The sequence below is a fragment of the Bombyx mandarina genome, chromosome 24 (assembly GCF_030267445.1).
Source record: "Bombyx mandarina strain Sakado chromosome 24, ASM3026744v2".
In the NCBI taxonomy this organism is placed as follows: domain Eukaryota; kingdom Metazoa; phylum Arthropoda; class Insecta; order Lepidoptera; family Bombycidae; genus Bombyx; species Bombyx mandarina.
The window spans coordinates 2,181,271-2,200,254 of NC_143230.1; the positions used below are offsets into that span (position 1 = coordinate 2,181,271).

An 18,984-nucleotide genomic window follows, 5' to 3' on the forward strand; every position below is an offset into this window, starting at 1 on the left:
TACCCATAGACATTTACGACGTAAAATGCGCCACCCACCTTGAGACATAAGTTCTAAGGTCTCAGTATACTTACAACGGCTGCCCCACCCTTCGATGCGATACGCATTACTGCTTCACGGCAGAAAAAGGCGAAGTGGTGGTACCTAGCCGTGCGGACACAAGAGATCCTACCGCCAGTATCTAAGTAATATTTTTTTTTTTATGATCATCATCGATTTTTTTATTTCCTATCCAATTTTTAATGGTCCATTAATGGTACTGTGGGAATATACGACAAAGGGAAGATCTTCCACCGAGCGGGTGATATTGCTCGGTAGACCGACGCTCCGAATGTTGTTGTTCGGAACTTGTATATATGCGCTTTATCTTGAAAATGTCGTAAGCGAGATTCAGGTATCAGTCAATTATCTTGCGTTGTATGATGGCTACCCGCCACATCACTCCCCTCCGAGACTGCAGGTCGTGTCATATTCAGTTATCGTTGTCCGTGCTGAGATTAGCTTGCAAGTGCCAGTGCTGCTCGAAGTTTTGCGATGAGTCGAAACTGAGCTTGAATACTGCGTGATTGTCGCCAGTGCTGCTCGAAGTCTGCGGTGAGTCGAGACTGAGCTTGAATGCTGCGCGATGAGGCAGTGTAGGTGCGTGCCGTAGGGCCAGGAAGCGCGGTGAGTCGGCTGCGATGGTCCTGTTGAGGCTGCGATGCTGGCTTGCTGTGGGACGACTGTCGATGACTTGCTTTTATCTGCGAGAATGCGGGGATTGTGGTAGCCGAAGTTCTTGATGCGCTGATGATGAATCAGAAGGTTGCGATTGTTCCGTCGCAGGTCACCAGTTGTGGGAATATACGACAAAGGGAAGAGTACTTAAACCAAATAGCCTTTCCCCGATCGATATACACTTTCATAGTGCCAAATTCATTTATTCGATTTTTAATAAGAAATCCCATTTAATGTCAATTCCCAATATGATTTTAGACGCAGTGGGAACTAGCGACGTCATTATCTTTTTTTTATTGTCCTTGTAAGCAGACGATCATATGGCTCACCTGGTGGTAAGTGGTTACCATCGCCCATGGACTTTAGGCAATGCCAGAGGTAGAGCCAAACCGCGTCCTACCGTTAAGTACTTTCAAAAACCGTGGAACGCTTCACGATTTTACGTGTCATCCTTTTATGTATCAGCCACAACTCTAAAATTAGTTCATTAGGCAATTTTCAAAAGCGTTTCAATAAGATTTAAGAACTAGCGACATCATTCTCTTTTTTTATTGCCCGTGTAGGCAGACGAGCATATGACCCACCTGATGGTGAGTGGTTACCGTCGTCTATGGACTTCAACAATGCTAGAAGTAGAGCCATGCCGCGTCCTACCTTTAAGTACTTTCAAAAACCGTGGAACGCTTCACGATTTTACGTGTCATCCTTCTATGTATATGTATCTGCCACAACTCTAAAATTAGTTCGTTAAGCAATTTTCAAAAGCGTTCCAATAACATTTAAGAACTAGCGACATCATTATCTTTTTTTATTGCCCGTGTAGGCAGACGAGCATATGACCCACCTGATGGTGTGTGGTTACCGTCGTCCATGGACTTCAGCAATGCTAAAGGTACAGCTAAACCGCGTCCTACCGTTAAGTACTTTCAAAAACTGTGGAACGCTTCAGGATTTTGCGTGTCATCCTTCTATGTATCTGCCACAACTCTATAATTAGTTCATTAAGCAATTTTCAAAAGCGTTCCAATAAGATTTAAAATGAAAGGGGCCCGAACTGAAGATGTTTCTCAAATCATCAAACGCGGTTTCTGAACGAACATTCCCACAGGAATAGAAACGTGTTTTAATTCGGCGCGTCCTGTTTCTCGAGAGGAAATTATCATTTGTCTTATAAGCGGCTCTGGATGCGGCTTATAATCCCTTATGTTCTGTCTACGTGATAAATAGGAAAAATAGTCAAGAATGACGTATAATTGCCTAATATTGAAGTCGAAGTTGATTTGAAGTCGTCGTGGCCTAACGGATAAGACGTTCGATGTATTCGTGTGTAGCGATGCACCGGTGTTCGAATCTCAGGCGGGTACCAATTTTTCTAATGAAATACGTACTCAACAATTGTTTACGATTGATTTCCACGGTGAAGGAATAACATCGTGTAATAAAAATGAAACCCGCAAAATTATAATTTGCGTAATTACTGGTGGTAGGACCTCTTGTGAGTCCGCGCGGATGGGTACCACCACCCTGCCTATTTCTGCTGTGAAGCAGTAATGCGTTTCGGTTTGAAGGGTGGGGCAGCCGTTGTAACTATACTTGAGACCTTAGAACTTATATCTCAAGGTGGGTGGCGCATTTACATTGTAGATGTCTATGGGCTCCAGTAACCACTTAACACCAGGTGGGCTGTGAGTTCGTCCACCCATCTAAGCAATAAAAAAATATATATATATATAATTTTTTTAACAAGAATCTCGATCCTGACCTAGAATCATACCTAAATTCCGTGGTAAAATCAGAAGACTTAAAAAAAAGGTTGTAAAACTCCCTGGTTACATAAATTACACGTCATCTTGAAACTGCTGTGCTCTAATAATTAAATTTTGTTTGAATTGAATCATTTAATTTATTATTTGGTTGCAAATAAGCTAATACACAGCAATGATTTCTCTTTGTGTCTCTGTCAACAGATTTCCTTTCTTTTCTTTCGTAGATGAGGGTGTTTTTTTTTTTGGAATAAGCGACTTACCTACTTTATTTAAATAACAAAAAAAAAGTAATACACAAAACGAATCTAAGCTTTGAGGCTTTGAGGTTATTGTGGTCGATTTTTAAACGTAGGACGATCAAAACTAATTTTAGGAGTAAAATATGTATGTACAATTATCTCTGGAAAATTCCAGCAGACAGAGTTACATAAAAAATATTGAGTACGTGATTCCTTTGTTTGTCTATTTCTGTTATTAACTATGGCAATAAATCTATTATTCAATGCGTTGCGTTTCACGCTCCCTCTAGTTAAGAGAGTCGTGACGGCAACGAAGCAATGAAATGTCACAATTAATTGACGGGTTTTATGTTCTGCGATGTTCTCGGGTATTTTTGGAAGGTCTCTGTCTCTTTTTAGATGTTTCGTAGTTCGGACAATGTTAAGATTTCGTTATTTTAGAGTTTTAATGAGTATATGCTTTTCTATATACGTAGGTAAACTCAAGGACCACTCAATATTAAGTGGATACTGGACACGATAATCTAGCGACGATTTATAGTTTTAAAAGGTACTAGTAAGGCCCTGCAGTAGTCGAAATTCAACTATAATTAATTGAAATTATAAGTTTGAACATTATTACTGTTCTATTGTCAATTACTATTATACTTCTATAATCACAGATTTCGCCAAGACTACGCTTTAGACAAATATTAACAAAGACACACGATATTTAATCTATTCTCAATTGGACCATAGACTTTATGCAATAAGAAAATGCATGTGTGTGTGTGTGTGTCAAACACACGGTAGTTGTGTAATGTTTTCTTTATTGATATTTAATGTATCTTTTATGCATTATTTTTAAATATAAATATATAAAAAATTTAATATAAAAAAATATTAGCGTTGTGCAGTCCTTCTCTATATTCTCTATTTCATACTCGTACGTCCGCGTAATTTTCGTAAAAAGGGATATAAAGTTTTTGCTTCACGTATTAATATATAGATTATTGTAAATGAGAGTCTATTATCTAACGAACCGAAACCCATGACTATATATTTTAATTTTTACATTTAAAGTCTCTCTTTAATGTCTCAAAATGAAATCTATGAACTGTTAACATCGCAGTGTCAGCCGCTCATCCTGTGTGATACTCTCCGAACGCGCACCGGAAGACATTATTCGTTAATTTTATAGGCGAATCATGATGATTGATAAATACATTAGAGTGATATTTAAACATTTACATGATTGTGTTTCGAGGCTATTAGAAGAAATAGAAGACTTCCGTGAACAAGAAACGTTTAAAAATTGTCGTAAATTGAAATTTTATTAAGTGCGCGCTGTGAAAAAGTAAGTCTGTTTTTCGATAATCCGCAGATCTCGTTAGGCTGTGCCTTATTACTGATGTCCGTGAATGACAGCAACATAAGATTTTTTTTTCTTCTACCTATGCTGATAGCCTTGGGAGGCTATTTCCCCCAACGGTTATCGCTTCTCCGGCTAAGATGACCAGCCCATTGCCGCTTCACCCTACTAATAATGAATACACCTTTCCATCGTCTGTGACGTCACACTTTTCACCAATTTACCATGAAAATAACAAACGGGACTTACCTCTTCAATCGACGATGAGAACAAGCCCGAACTGTGAACAAAGACAAAGTTAATCATTAAAATGCAACTTCAGACGAATTAGATCTTAAGATTAAACACATAAGATTGAATATCGTACAAATTACCACACTGTAAATATCATAGTGAAATTGATTCTACATTCTGAACAAGCGATATTTTTAGTATATAAATAATTTCTGTAAATAATTAACCTAAAATATTAATCTAACAGGTGAGATGCAAAGAAAAGGTAAAAAAACCTATGCCTGGATCAGTTTAGAATTGTGACTCATTTTGGATAAATGACATTAGACCATAAGGTTGTGAAGTGAAGGTTTAGCTTGACGCGAAATAATGCTACAATTCTTGAGACTTGATTTCAAATATTTGTTATTCAAATCCCTTTTGATTCATTTTGAGATTGTTTTTGTATTGCTACCAAAGCTTACGGAGCTGATGATAAATGCTTAAGCCGAGTTGTTCGCTGGATCTTCTCAGTGGATCGGGATGCCGATCCGGAGGTCGATTATATGAAACCATGCTCTTGCGGAGGTAATAATAGTAATAAAGTCGTCGTGGCCTTACGGATAAGACGTCCGGTGCATTCGTGTTGAGCGATGCACCGGTGTTCGAATCCCGCAAGCGGGTACCAATTTTTCTAATGAAATACGTACTCAACAAATTTTAATGTTCACTCACAATTGATTTCCACGGTGAAGGAATAACATCGTGTAATGAAAATCAAACCCGAAAAATTATAATTTGCGTAATTACTGGTGGACCTCTTGTGAGTCCGCGCGGGTGTAATAGGCAGGGTGGTGGTACCCACCACCACCCTGCCTATTTCTGCCGTGCAGAAGTAATGCGTTTCGGTTTGAAGGGTGGGGCAGCCGTTGTAACTTACTTGAGACCTTACAACTTATATCTCAAGGTGGGTGGCGCTTTTACGTTGTGGACGTCTATGGGCTCCAGTAACCACTTAACACCAGGTGGGCTGTGAGCTCGTCCACCCATCTAAGCAATAAAAAATATTAATAATAATAATAATATTAGCAACTGTTTCAGGTCTAGCCCGTGAGTTCACCAACCGGTCCGGGAGTAGTTACAATAACCCCATTAGGTTACCAACGATTAGGGAGGGGAGGAAAAATGCTTATAACTATCGCCAATGCCAGGTAAAAAGCCAAACACTGCCCACGCTATTATTAGAAGCACGCTCGAAAAAAGATATGTTATAGCGATACGACAATTTCGGTGTATTCCGAAAGCCCTTGTCGGCTGTTATCGAAAGCTTTCAGCTTTCACGTTATCGTCCATTTGGTTTTTTCCACGTAATTGCCATTTCGAAGCTTTTACATCGTTTATTAATCGGATAAAATTTCCGTGTTCACGAACAATTTGTACAGTCCAGGGAGGGTGACGTGTAATGAAACTTGGGAATGTAATTGTGTGATTTCTAGGATAGTGGTCTAACTGACTCAGGAGCAGAGATGTCCATCGAAACAGTTTTTTTTTTTCTACCTAAGCTGATAACCTTGAGAGGCTATTTCAGCGGAACCTTAACTAGTAGGTGAGCTCACGGGGCTCAAACCTGACGACGTTGCTAACATGAACCCTAGCAAGAGCCGTGCTTCGCAGAACCTACCACCGGATCGGAAACGCGACCTACTGAGAAGATCCGGCGAGAAACTCAGTGGGCTGTGTCTGAGGGTTAATTTACTCGTCGAGCCCTTCGTCGCAAGTGACGGGTCGACGAGAACGGTGACCGGTGCTTGAGGTACCTAAAAGCACCGTTAGTGGATCGGGAGTATCCGAAATAACGTGTTTGGGGCGACGTCGACTGCTTTCCATTCTTTCCGCAGGATCGGGAATGTAATTGCCGGCGGCCACGATGAGAGGGTTCTCGTGTCGTGCCGCTTTATCGAAGTGCATCGAAACAAGGACTAGGTCTTGGGCGATTATCGAACGTATTTTCTTAGCGGTAAGCTACAGTTTAAGACGAGAAATCCAGGCTGTTCTTTTTTTATTTTTATTTTTTTATTTCTTAGATGAGTGGACGAGCTCACAGCCCACCTGATGTTAAGTGGTTACTGGAGCCCATAGACATCTACAACGTAAATGCGCCACCCACCTTGAGATATAAGTTCTAAGGTCTCAATTATAGTTACAACGGCGTTCTACGCGATATCATTTGATAGACGTCACCGCTTCACAATACCGAGGATCATTGTGATTTCTGTGGACTAGTTCACGAGACAAACGACCAGAATGTCACTGACCACAAACGAGGTCGAAGGGTATATTGCAAAACAGATGGGACATTGGTATCCCACAATGCAACAAGCTAACAGCTACCCACCACAGTTCCTTCCCGTAACGTCGCGACATTCAGCGGAAACCCAACGACCTTTCTGAACGGATACCCAAAAATATTAATCTAATAAAAGAAAACAATAAAACGAGTTTTTTTATGCATACGCGTTTCGAGTTTATGACCGTCTACAATTTTGTTTTCTATAAGATTGTCTTGGGAATTCGTTGCTGCTGATATTATATTTCAAAGTCGTCGTGGCCTAAAGGTTAAGACGTCTGGTGCATTCGTATCTAGCGATGCAACGGTGTTCGAATCCCGTAGGCGGATACCAATTTTTCTAGTGAAACACGTACTTAACCAACGTTCACGATTGATTTCCACGGCGAAGGAATAACATCGTGTAATAAAAATCATACCCGCAAAATTATTATTAGCGTAATTACTGGTGGTAGGACCTCTTGTGAGTCCGCACGGGTAGGTACCACCACCCTGTCTATTTCTGCCGTGAAGCAGTAATGTATTTCGGTTTAAGGGTGGGGCAGCCGTTGTAACTATACTGAGACCTTAGAACTTATATCTCAAGGTGGGTGGCGCATTTACGTTGTAGATGTCTATGGGTTCCAGTAACCACTTAAAACCTCGTCCCCTCATGTAAGCAATAAAAAAAAACCTTTGCTATCTTAATAATCTTAATACCGGTGCATTGATAAAATCAATCTGGCTGCCCCAGGGTAATGCATGTTTCTATATACAGATCGCAGTCTGGGACACTCGAAATCCGAATGCGTAGTTGCAAGTCATTTCATCTTTACGCGATTCCCATTCGGTTGTAGATTCAGCGAAGCACTGCTCTCGTTAAGGCTAGTGTTAGAAAATTCTCTCAGACTTAGAGCCCCGTGAGCTCGACTACACTGCCCTACACATCCGGTGAAGCCAGAACCGCACGAGGCTACAGACAGTAAGGTGAGCAAAAAAACATCTTTATGAATTTTAAGGACTTATCCGACGGATCATCAGTTCCTTCATTATGTTCATAATATTCCTAACGTCCATGACGGGTACAACTCACCAACAGATAAGTCGTATACACAAGAAATAAAATAAAGTAACATTTAAAATCGGTGTAAAATAACAAATTTAATGAGTAATCCTTTTTAATTAATACGGACTATCTTTGAGAAGAACGTAATTTCTTATTCGAGAGTTTCTCGAGTTTTACCATTATTTAAAATTAAATTAAGCACACCGTTTTCCTTGAATTTTTATCCGGTGAAGCCATTAACCACTCGAGACTACAGATAGTAAGGTGAGCACAAAAACATCTTTATGAATTTCAAGGACTTATGAGACGGATCATCAGTTCCTTCATTATGTTCCTGGTATTCCTAACGTCCATGACGATTACAACTCACCAACAGATGAGTCGTATACAGATGACATAAATCAAAGTAACATTTAAAATTCGATAAAAAAATACCAAATTTAATGAGTGATTCTTTTTAATTAATATGGACGATCTTTGACAATGATGTAATTTCTTATCGAAGAGTTTTTCGAGTTTTACTATTAATTAAAATGATTTATTTAAGTATGTTCAAATTTATTTATTATGATTATTTAAAATTAAATTAAGCACACCATTTTCCTTGTTTCTTTTATCTTTGAGTTTTTGTGTTTTGATACATAAAAGAAAAGTTAAGTTATAAGTAAAAGTAAAGTACACTTACCAACACCAGAGACTGTCCTGCTTATCTTTCGGCCTTCCAATCATTTTATTGGGATCACTCACTTACTAACTTAGCATATTTTTCTCATTGTCTTTTAACTAAAAACTATACGATTCGATTTTACTAAATCTATGTACTTTTTGGTTGAATTGACTAATTAAATCCGTACAGCTTATCAATACACTGAATGATGGTCTGCGGCTGTCCCGACTTTACAAAATATCTATTAGAACGATTCCTTCCAATAAAACATTTGTATTAATTAAGATTTTTTTTGTGGCGTTTCATTTGCGATAGTTCTAGTGTTACAACATACGTAACCCTTGACACATGAGGTCGAAATTTCACTTAAACCACGACTAACCAATCTTAAAACCGGCACGTTTGTTTGCTTGCCAGCAGAAATAGGCGGGATGGTTGGTTTTTTTTATAGCTTAGATGGGTAAACGATCTCACAGCCCACCTGGTGTTAATGGTTACTGGAGCCCATAGACATCTATATAGCCTGAATTCCGGCACCCACCTCGAGACACGAGTTTTAAGGCCTCAGTATCAACAGTACAATTTGCTGACAGGCTGCCCCGCCCTTCAAACCGAAACGCATTACTGCTTCACGGCAGAAATAGGCAGGGCGGTGGTACCTACCCGCGCGGACTCACAAGAGGTCCTACCACCAGTTTGTGCAATCTTATTGGTTAATATTTCTCCGTTTCTCCGCTCCGCTGCCTCTGTCTGCTCTGGTGGACAGGCACCCTTATGGATGGATTGTTATGAGGCTTTATCTATTCACAGGGTGGTATGTGAAAATCTCCGAACGCGTTCCCGTACAGCATCAAAATCACAAAACGAATCACTATCGACAAACACAAACACGCTCGTCCTGATAACGCAAACACTATACTGATATTAAATCGTAATATGACATTGAGCGAAAACAGGTTACGTAAGAAAAAAAAGCTTATAAATATATTGACAAAAGTTGAATTGATGATATTTTTTGTTGAGATTATAGTCGAATGAAGGTTCTTCCTTCCTGAGTTGTTTTTTTTATCGGAATGTTATGCTCATTGTTTTCTTGTGTCTTATCGAGTTTTTTTATACCTACCTATTCTAGTAAGACCAAGAGGTCATACTAGGTTCTACTCTAACTTAACGAATTTGCTAACACTAGCCCTAGCAAGAGCAGTAGACTTTATTTATTTATTGCTTAAATGGATGGACGCGCTCACAGCCCACCTGGTGTTAAGTGGTTACTGGAGCCCATAGACATCTACAACGTAAATGCGCCACCCATCTTGAGATATAAGTTCTAAGGCCTCAAGTATAGTTACAACGGCTGCCCCACCCTTCAAACCGAAACGCATTACTGCTTCACGGCAGAAATAGGCAGGGTGGTGGTACCTACCCGTGCAGACTCACAAGAGGTCTTACCACCAGTCCGCAAAATTTACGACCGGATCGAAATCGCGATCCACTGAGAAGATCCGGCGAGAAACTCAGTGGGCTCTTCTGGAGTCATGGATACATTTAAAACTATTGTAATCATTTTAACCGTGATTTATTCACTATCATCATCTCAGCCTGCATCATCATACAGATGGTCAAGTCCCACATACTTCGCGTGTCCCCTTGGCAGATACCTCGTAGGAGGTTCAGCCCCCTGCCCGAATTTAAAATCCGTCTAAGCAATAAGCATCCATCACCCTTCCGATTTCATTGGTAATGGTTAAAACAGAACGTTACAAAGGCGAATTCAATCACATATCACAAGATGAGTGACGTCATTTACATTTTTTTTAAGGGATTTTATGACCTGGTAACTAAGACCTTTAAGTCATGTCTTATTTAAATTTTTAGACATTATATTTAAATACGAATTACATATTGATAAAATGATGAAATATGAATAATATTTTTGATCTTACCGACAGAAAAATATGAACTGGATATTTAAAGAAAAAATCAAAATTATCGATAAAGTTGACTATTGAAAACACGAATAAAACAACATTTTCTGAAAATAAATCGTAGCTAGATCGATTTATCGCCCTCGAAATCCCCTGTATACTAAATTTTATTGAAATCGTTGGAGCTGTTTCCGAGATTCAGATTATATATATATAAATTTTATATACAAGACTTGCTCGTTTAAAGATATAAGAAATGTAGGATTCTTATTTTTATGAAAAATGATAATATGGAGTGAAATTAAATGAAATGAGATAAAATGGGATCAAATATAATCTCAGTAAAATGGTGGTCATTTACTAAGATTACGTCATTTACATTGTGCTGCCGAACACCAGATGCGTTCGTGAAATCGATGACGCATCTATACAGTTCAGAAAACTATGATCTGTTTTTCCAGTTCTAGCTTTTGGTTTCCAAGTTTGTGTCTATATTCGATTCCAATAAGCCACGACTCATCACCAGAGTATCGTTTTCGATGTGCTCGCGGCGCGGAAACCGGTTCTTTAAGCCGGTTGGCCGAATCACGTATACCTTTGCTATCTCAATAATCTGAATACCGGTGCATTGATAAAATCAAAAACAGATTGATCGATACGTTTCAGATATAAGGTGTATTACACATGTTCACCAGTGCCGGATTAAGCAAGCGCGGGGGCCGTAGCAAATTATTTCAAAGAGCCCTTGATCTACTATGGGTTCTTAAGTATAAAGTGGTAAAATAACTTAAATCGAGCCATCTCAATTCTGCTACACATCCACACTGTGTCGGGTAAGAGTGCTTGCATACGTCAGACTTTTTGTAGAGCTGATTATCAGGCTGATTGAAATTCTACACGTTTATACAAACAACTTTTTCTTAATAAGTCACCCAAAAAATTAAGCTCGGGCAGAGATGAGTAGGTTTAAATATGCGGGGCCCCCGCTCGCGCGGGGCCCGTAACATTTGCTGCTTGCTTTACTCTTGCTACATGGTTAATCCGGCACTGATGTTCAAACATATACACAAAAAAAAAAAAAAAAAAATATAGATATTTCTAGAGGTTTTAGAAAATTGAAACCTATTTTTACAATTTGGTCTCGCGTTTTTTTCTTTATCATTAGATTATTTTCGACGCTTCAAATACTTTAGTTTTCTTAGACATGAATGACTAAAGTGTTATTCGTCTATAATACATTTGAAGGTCGACTATCGTCAATTTTTCTATAAAAAAAAATATTCTTGACTTTGGCTTTTCGTTTCACAATGAATAAACTATGAAATAAACTGATGTTTTCTTCAACTCTGACAGTTCATGTGACTTAGAAGTCTTAGTAGACTTTAGAAGTCGTCGTGGCCTAACGGATAAGACGTCCGGTGCATTCGTGTTGAGCGATGCACCGGTGTTCGAATCCCGCAGGCGGGTACCAATTTTTCTAATGAAATACGTACTCAACAAATGTTCACGATTGATTTCCACGGTGAAGGAATAACATCGTGTAATAAAAATGAAACCCGCAAAAAAAATTATAATTTGCGTTATTACTGGTGGTAGGACCTCTTGTGAGTCCGCACGGGTAGGTACCACCACCCTGCCTATTTCTGCCGTGAAGTAGTAATGCGTTTCGGTTCGAAGGGTGAGGTAGCCGTTGTAACTATACTGAGGCCTTAGAACTTTATCTCAAGATGGGTGGCGCATTTACGTTGTAGATGTATATGGGCTCCAGTAACCACTTAACACCAGGTGGGCTGTGAGCTCGTCCACTCATCTAAGCAATAAAAAAAAAAAAAAACTTAGATTTTCATCTTCACACTAAGAGAATCCTGGATGTCGGGTTTTAACAAGTCTACGACTCGCATAAACTAAGGATACGAATTAAGATTGGTATGTTTAGGCAATTACATTTAGGTATATTTGGTGGTAGGCGATTGGCGGAATTTCAAGACGTCGCAAAGTGAATCGCGCAGCCCTCATTGAGATATGAGGCCGGCCGGAGAAAGTCTCACTTTAACACTATAAGTGTTTTTTTCCTACCTTACCTATGCACCTATGCTGATAGCCTTGAGAGGCTATTTCAGCTTCGCCCTAACGTATAGGTGAGCTCACCTCTGGAGACTTGCTAACACTAGCCCTAGCAAGAGTAGTGCTTCGCAGAATCTACCACCGGATCGGAAACGCGACCCGCTGAGAAGATCCGGCGAGAAACTCAGTGGGCTAATAAGTGTTCTGGCACTTTTCCGATATTGAAAAGCATGATCGCTTCGCGTCTCTTTCCATCACGACATACGGCGTGGTATTAATACGATTCGCATATGCAAAGCGCCTATTGAAATCTCTACCCAAATATTAACATCGACGGCCTGTTATCACAATGCGACGAAGAGTTCGACGAGCGATCTGACCCCCCCCATCGAGCTCCACCACACCGGCTACACCAGACCTACGGTACCGCAGTGCGCGCCGAAAGTCCGCCTTCGCCGGTACCCGTCCTGATGATAAGACGGGATTTCATCTCCGGGAAAGTCCCGAAGGACGTCATTTCGGGAGATAGCGATCTGACCAATGGCATAACCTACTAAGTTTCTCGCTAGATCCTGTCAATTGGTCGCGATCCCGATCCAGTGGTAGATTATTTCAGGCTTAGCTCTAAGCTCCGTAAAAGGCGAAGCCAGAAAAGACCCTCGAGGCTAATGGTAGATGGACAAAAATATTAAAATAGTGACAATTTCAGATCGGAGTTTGAGTCTCAGTTAAAGAAATTCGGTATCCGAGTTCTGAAGCTTATTGTTCAGTGTTATCCCTTGCCTATTTCTATTTACTGTAACTCGGAAAATCACCCATAAAAATGCCTAAAGAAAAAAAACTATTATCTTCATAATTTTTTTTACTGGTGATAGGACCTTTTGAGAGTCCGCTCGGGTAGGTATTACCGCCCTGCCTATTTCTGCCGTGAAGCGTAATGCGTTTCGATTTGAAGGGTGGAGTAGCAGTTGTAACTATACTGAGACCTTAGAACTTATAACTCAAGGTAGGTGACGGCATTTGCGTTGTAGATATCTATGGGCTCCGGTAACCACTTAACACTAGGTGGGCCGTGAGCTCGTCCACCCAACTAAGCAATAAATAAAAAAAATGTGTTAAATTCTTTTAACATTTCTTTCTGACGCAACCACTTCTACTTATCTTAACAATAACGTAACTTATGAATAATAATGATGCATTGTTTGCATTCTTACTCAATGTTAGCACGTTTTCTAGTACGCTAGGATAACGCAAGGCGCGTGCTTCGAATTTAACTATCAAAACTATTCATTTCGGGATATTTCAACTGAATTTTTACCTTATTCCACTAGCTAATTATTTTTTTCGTTCCTGCCTACGCTGAGAGCCTTGAGAGGGTATTTCAGCTTCTTGACGTGTTGGTGAGCTCACGGGACTCAAACATTCCCGATCCTGCGGACAGAATGGAAAACAGTCGACGTCACCCCAAACACGTCATATTGGATCCTCCCAATCCACTAACGGTGCTTCTAGGTACCTCAAGCACCGGTCATCGTTCTCGTCGAACCCGCCGCTTGCCGGATCTTCTCAGTGGGTCGCATTTCCGATCCGGTGGTAGATTCTGCGAAGCACGGCTCTTGCTAGGGTTCGTGTTAGCAACATCGTCGGGTTTGAGCCCCGTGAGCTCACCTACTAGTTAAGGTTCCGCTGAAATAGCCTCTCAAGGCTCTCAGCTTAGGTAGGAAAAAAAAAGGTTCTCAAACCGGGTGTGTTACTAGCACTTTCAATTAAAATTTTCATTTTAATATTTCTGACATTTTCGGATATTTTACAGTTTTTGTGGTCGCCGTCGTCCATGTAATATAAAATGAAAATAACAAGTGTAAAAGTATTTTAAATTAATCATAAATTCCTTCGGAAATCACTAAAGCTTAACGTTTCCAATTAAAATTTTCATTTTAATATTTCCGACATTTTCGAATATTTTACAGTTTTTGTGGTCGCCGTCGTCCATGTAATATAAAATGTAAATAACAAGTGTAAAAGTAATTTAAATTAATCATAAATTCGTTCGGAAATCACTAAAGCTTAACGTTTCCAATTAAAATTTTCATTTTAATATTTCCGACATTTTCGAATATTTTACAGTTTTTGTGGTCGCCGTCGTCCATGTAATATAAAATGTAAATAACAAGTGTAAAAGTAATTTAAATTAATCATAAATTCGTTCGGAAATCACTAAAGCTTAACGTTTCCAATTAAAATTTTCATTTTAATATTTCCGACATTTTCGAATATTTTACAGTTTTTGTGGTCGCCGTCGTCCATGTAATATAAAATGTAAATAACAAGTGTAAAAGTAATTTAAATTAATCATAAATTCCTTCGGAAATCACTAAAGCTTAACGTTTCCAATTAAAATTTTCATTTTAATATTTCCGACATTTTAGAATATTTTACAGTTTTTGTGGTCGCCGTCGTCCATGTCATAAAATGTAAACATTAAGTGTAAAAGTTATTTAAATTAATTAAAAATTCGTACGGAAATCACTACACCTTAACGTTTTCAACTAAAAATTTCAATTTAATATTTCCGACATTTTCGAATATTTTACAGTTTTTGTGGTCGCCGTCGTCCATGTCATAAAATGTAAACATTAAGTGTAAAAGTTATTTAAATTAATTAAAAATTCGTACGGAAATCACTACACCTTAACGTTTTCAATTAAAAATTTCATTTTAATATTTCCGACATTTTCGAATATTTTACAGTTTTTGTGGTCGCCGTCGTCCATGTCATAAAATGTAAACATTAAGTGTAAAAGTAATTTAAATTTATCATAAATTCGTTCGGAAATCACCACAGCTTAACATTGTCAATAAAAAAAAATCATTTTAATATATCCGACATTTTCGAATATTTTACAGTTTTCGTGGTTTCACGGACAAATTAGGCATCCTTTCGTTATAATGGCGAGCACGAATTACTTTGGACGCTTTATGTGTGTCTGACCGTAACTATTCAATTTCCAACGCACAACGCTAAATTGCTGGTGATTTAAGCTGATTGATTCAATTCGTGCATGATCGTGTGACATCAGCTCTCAATTGCTTTGATTTATTAGGGTCACGTGGACAATGATAAGATACTACACTAAAATTACTCGAGGTTTTTGAGATTTTGCTCGGTCCATAGACAGATAATATGCAAATGTTTCTTTTTTATGATTGAAAGATTACTGGTGGCCCGGAGGCCTTTCCAGTTTCACCAGGACGGGTGGGTGAGCAAAGGCTCAGCCAGGAGGGGTGGGATTTGCTAACAGCTACGCGAGCGCCTCCAAAGGAGACCTAACAACTCAAGAGCAAATGCTTCGCGAATGACTCTTTTTTTTTATTGCCTTTGTAGACAGACGAGCACACGGCCCACTTGATGGTGAGTGGTTACCGTCGCCCATGGACTTCAGCAATGCCAGGGGCAGAGCCAAGCCGCTGCCTACAACTACTACCGGATCAGAATCGAATGTGCAAATGTCTTTCTAGGTCGAAGCCTTAATTATCAAATATTTATATCGAACTTGTAAATGCAATTTAGAATAATCATATCGAGGGGTGAAAAGCTATTTTTTGGTTAAAGCGATATTTCGGTTAATACGCAACATTTATCTTTGTAATTAAATATGCGTTTTATTTCGTTTTAGCATCAACAACTCGATGTTTTTAATTGAACTTCAATTACATTACCGACAATAATTGTTTATCTTTTTTTGACTGTTGACACTTCGCTTGCTGCTTGTGCTTACGTTCAAAATGGATGTGTTTTGATTTTTCTTCGATATATTTTACTGGCTTTATTTTATGGATTTTATCCTCTCTCGAACGACGACTTTGGCTCAGGAGTTAAGGATCATAGCTACATTCGCTTATGGATACTGATCAATAACTTCTTCTTCTTTTTCTCCACCTTATCCCACTAGGTGGGGTCGGCACAGCAAATTTTCTCTTCCATTCTCTTCTATCAGCCGTCATCTCAACACTCACTCCTCTCTCTCTCATATCGTCATTCACACACTCCATCCATGTCTTCTTCGGTCGACCTCTTCCCCCTCTACCTTGCACTACCATTTCCATACATCTCCTAGTCACATGCATCTTCTCTCTACGCATCACATGTCCATACCACGCTAACCGTCCGCTCCTTAATTTGTTGTTTACCGGGGCCACTTTCACACTTCCTCTGATATATTCATTCTTTATCTTATCCATTCTTGTCACTCCACACATCCATCTCAACATTCGCATCTCTGCCGCATGCACTCCTCTTTCATGCTTAACTTTCGTCGCCCAACACTCAGATCCATACAGCACGACAGGTCTAATGATCGTTTTATAAATTTTTCCCTTGAGCTGAAGGGGCATTCTACGATCGCATGCTGTTGCAGAGACCTGTCGCCATTTGATACTGATCAATAACGTTTCGCTTATTTATATAGAAAATTAACCTCAAAACGATTATTAATTTTTATTTTATTTTCATAATAGTGGCGTGAATTTCAATATATTTTTTAGATATCCAATACATTTAAGAATTTGAAACAGTCCATTTTTATAGTACTATTTGCTGTCCATTTTTGGGCCCAGCACACTATGGAGAGTGGGCATTCCCCTTTCAATTGTATGACCGTCCCATTCGTTTTAACTCAAATCAACCGTGCCACTAAAGCTCTAATTTATTAACATACTAAATCAAATTAACCGCTTTTTTTTTCACTTCAAAAAACCGTTCCCGAAATCGAATTAAGGTCCAGTTTCGTTTGGCACATCGATAAATAGTTCGTAGAGATATAACCCTTAAATCGTTTGCTAGCGCGTCTTAGCTGTACTGTATACGCGAGCATACTGCCACAGTTACTGCCTTATCTTATCGAGCGAATTGCAAAATATACATTACTAGACTTAAGTTCGTCTGTTCAAAGGAATTTGTGACGTACGCTCAAGTACACAAAAACGTTATTTGCTTGTGTCGTGCAGTTATTACGTTTTGGATTAATGTGTCAACGATGTTGACAATGTTTTTTTTTGTGTTTGCCGATGTGACCTGGCTGTCGCACTTATGCGGTAACTACAGCCGGGGGCCACGTTGTTTTTGAAGTGAAAACTTCTTTAGAATCGTTGTGATTTCAAACCGGATGCAACGGAAAAAACGACAGGTAAGAGACACAAATACAAAAATGTGTAGGATGAAGCCAACAAAGAATGAGACAGAAATATACATACTATTTAATACAGCGCCATCTGTGAGATTTTTTAATACTAACAAGTGTATGAAAGCTCTTGTAGTGAATTTTAATTTAGGATTATACGTGAAATTAAAATATCAATTCACAGAGGGCGCTACCTTACAATTATTTACTAATGACAAAATTTTACATATACTTAAGACGTTTAGGATAATTGTATTTTAATTTTGGAAGGTTTCACTTCTACCACGTGTGAATTGCACACATTTTTTTTTCTTTTTCTAAAGTTAATATAAGGGTTGTCAGTCTCAGAAAAAAATATTATTTTCGGATAGTGTATTTCGTGAATTGATTCTGTTAATTCAGCAGGGTTGAACATGTAATAACGGTAGCTTTATTATTTATTATTAGTTAAGCTTAGGCTTTATTATTAGCCTTTTATCCCTTATTTAGAATCTGTGTTCAGAGTTCACAAATATGGAGAATTAAAGAACGTCGCTGGAAGTGGCTTTTTTTTATTGCTTAGATGGGTGTACAAGCTCACAGCCCACCTGGTTTTAAATGGTTACTGGAGCCCATAGACATCCACAACGTAAATGCGCCACCCACCTTGAGATATAAGTTCTAAGGTCTCAAGTATAGTTACTTGTGGCTTCTCGGGTTTCTCTAAAAAATCCACCGAAGTCTCAGTAAATAAACAATATTTTACTGAGGTTTTATAGCATGTGTTAACGAGACGCGTTTCATTAAGTTTTAACCTGATTGATTACAGTCCCAAATATGTATGCACCTATTTATCCATTGAAGATTTTTCTAAACTTGATACTGGCAACATTGGAATAGCAAGACAACAATTCTTCTTTCTTTTTCTCCACCTTATCCCACTAGGTGGGGTCGGCACAGCTAATTTTTTTCTTCCATTCTCTTCTATCAGCCGTCATCTCAACACTCACTCCTCTCTCTCTCATATCGTCATTCACACACTCCATCCATGTCTTCTTCGGTCGACCTCTTTCCTCTCTACCTTGCACTACCATTTCCATACATCTCCTAGTCACATGCATCTTCTCTCTACGCATCACATGTCCATACCACGCTAACCGTCCGCTCCTTAATTTGTTGTTTACCGGGGCCACTTTCACACTTCCTCTGATATACTCATTCTTTATCTTATATAATAGCAAGCCTTTATCTTATATAATAGCAAGCCTTTATCTTATATAATAGCAAGCCTTTATCTTATATAATAGCAAGCCTTTATCTTATATAATAGCAAGCCTTTATCTTATATAATAGCTTAATAGCAAGACAAAAATTGCCATACTAAAAAAAAAACAAGAAAAATGTTCATTATACTTTGGAGAAATCACGTAGATCGTTTTTTGGGGTGACGAGCTCACAGCCCACCTGGTGTTTTTTTTTTATTGCCCTGTA

General features: G+C 38.8%; 2 protein-coding genes across 4 annotated transcripts in view; one reads left to right on the forward strand and one right to left on the reverse strand.

Annotated features, from left to right (window-relative positions):
• The window catches only part of LOC114248804 (uncharacterized), a 110,134-nt gene that overhangs the window by 18,088 nt on the left and 73,062 nt on the right, over window positions 1–18,984 (reverse strand). For all 3 annotated transcript variants that reach the window (XM_089738017.1, XM_089738018.1, XM_028182219.2), the window contains one exon: window positions 4,323–4,353. In XM_089738017.1, coding sequence (XP_089594143.1) covers window positions 4,323–4,353 — 31 coding nt within the window. The remainder of the gene's footprint in view (window positions 1–4,322; window positions 4,354–18,984) is intronic.
• LOC114248096 (uncharacterized) overlaps window positions 7,317–18,984 on the forward strand; it is a 148,033-nt gene continuing 136,365 nt past the window's right edge. Inside the window, exon 1 of the mRNA XM_028181220.2 lies at window positions 7,317–7,599. The gene's annotated coding sequence lies outside the window, so the exon portion shown is untranslated. The remainder of the gene's footprint in view (window positions 7,600–18,984) is intronic.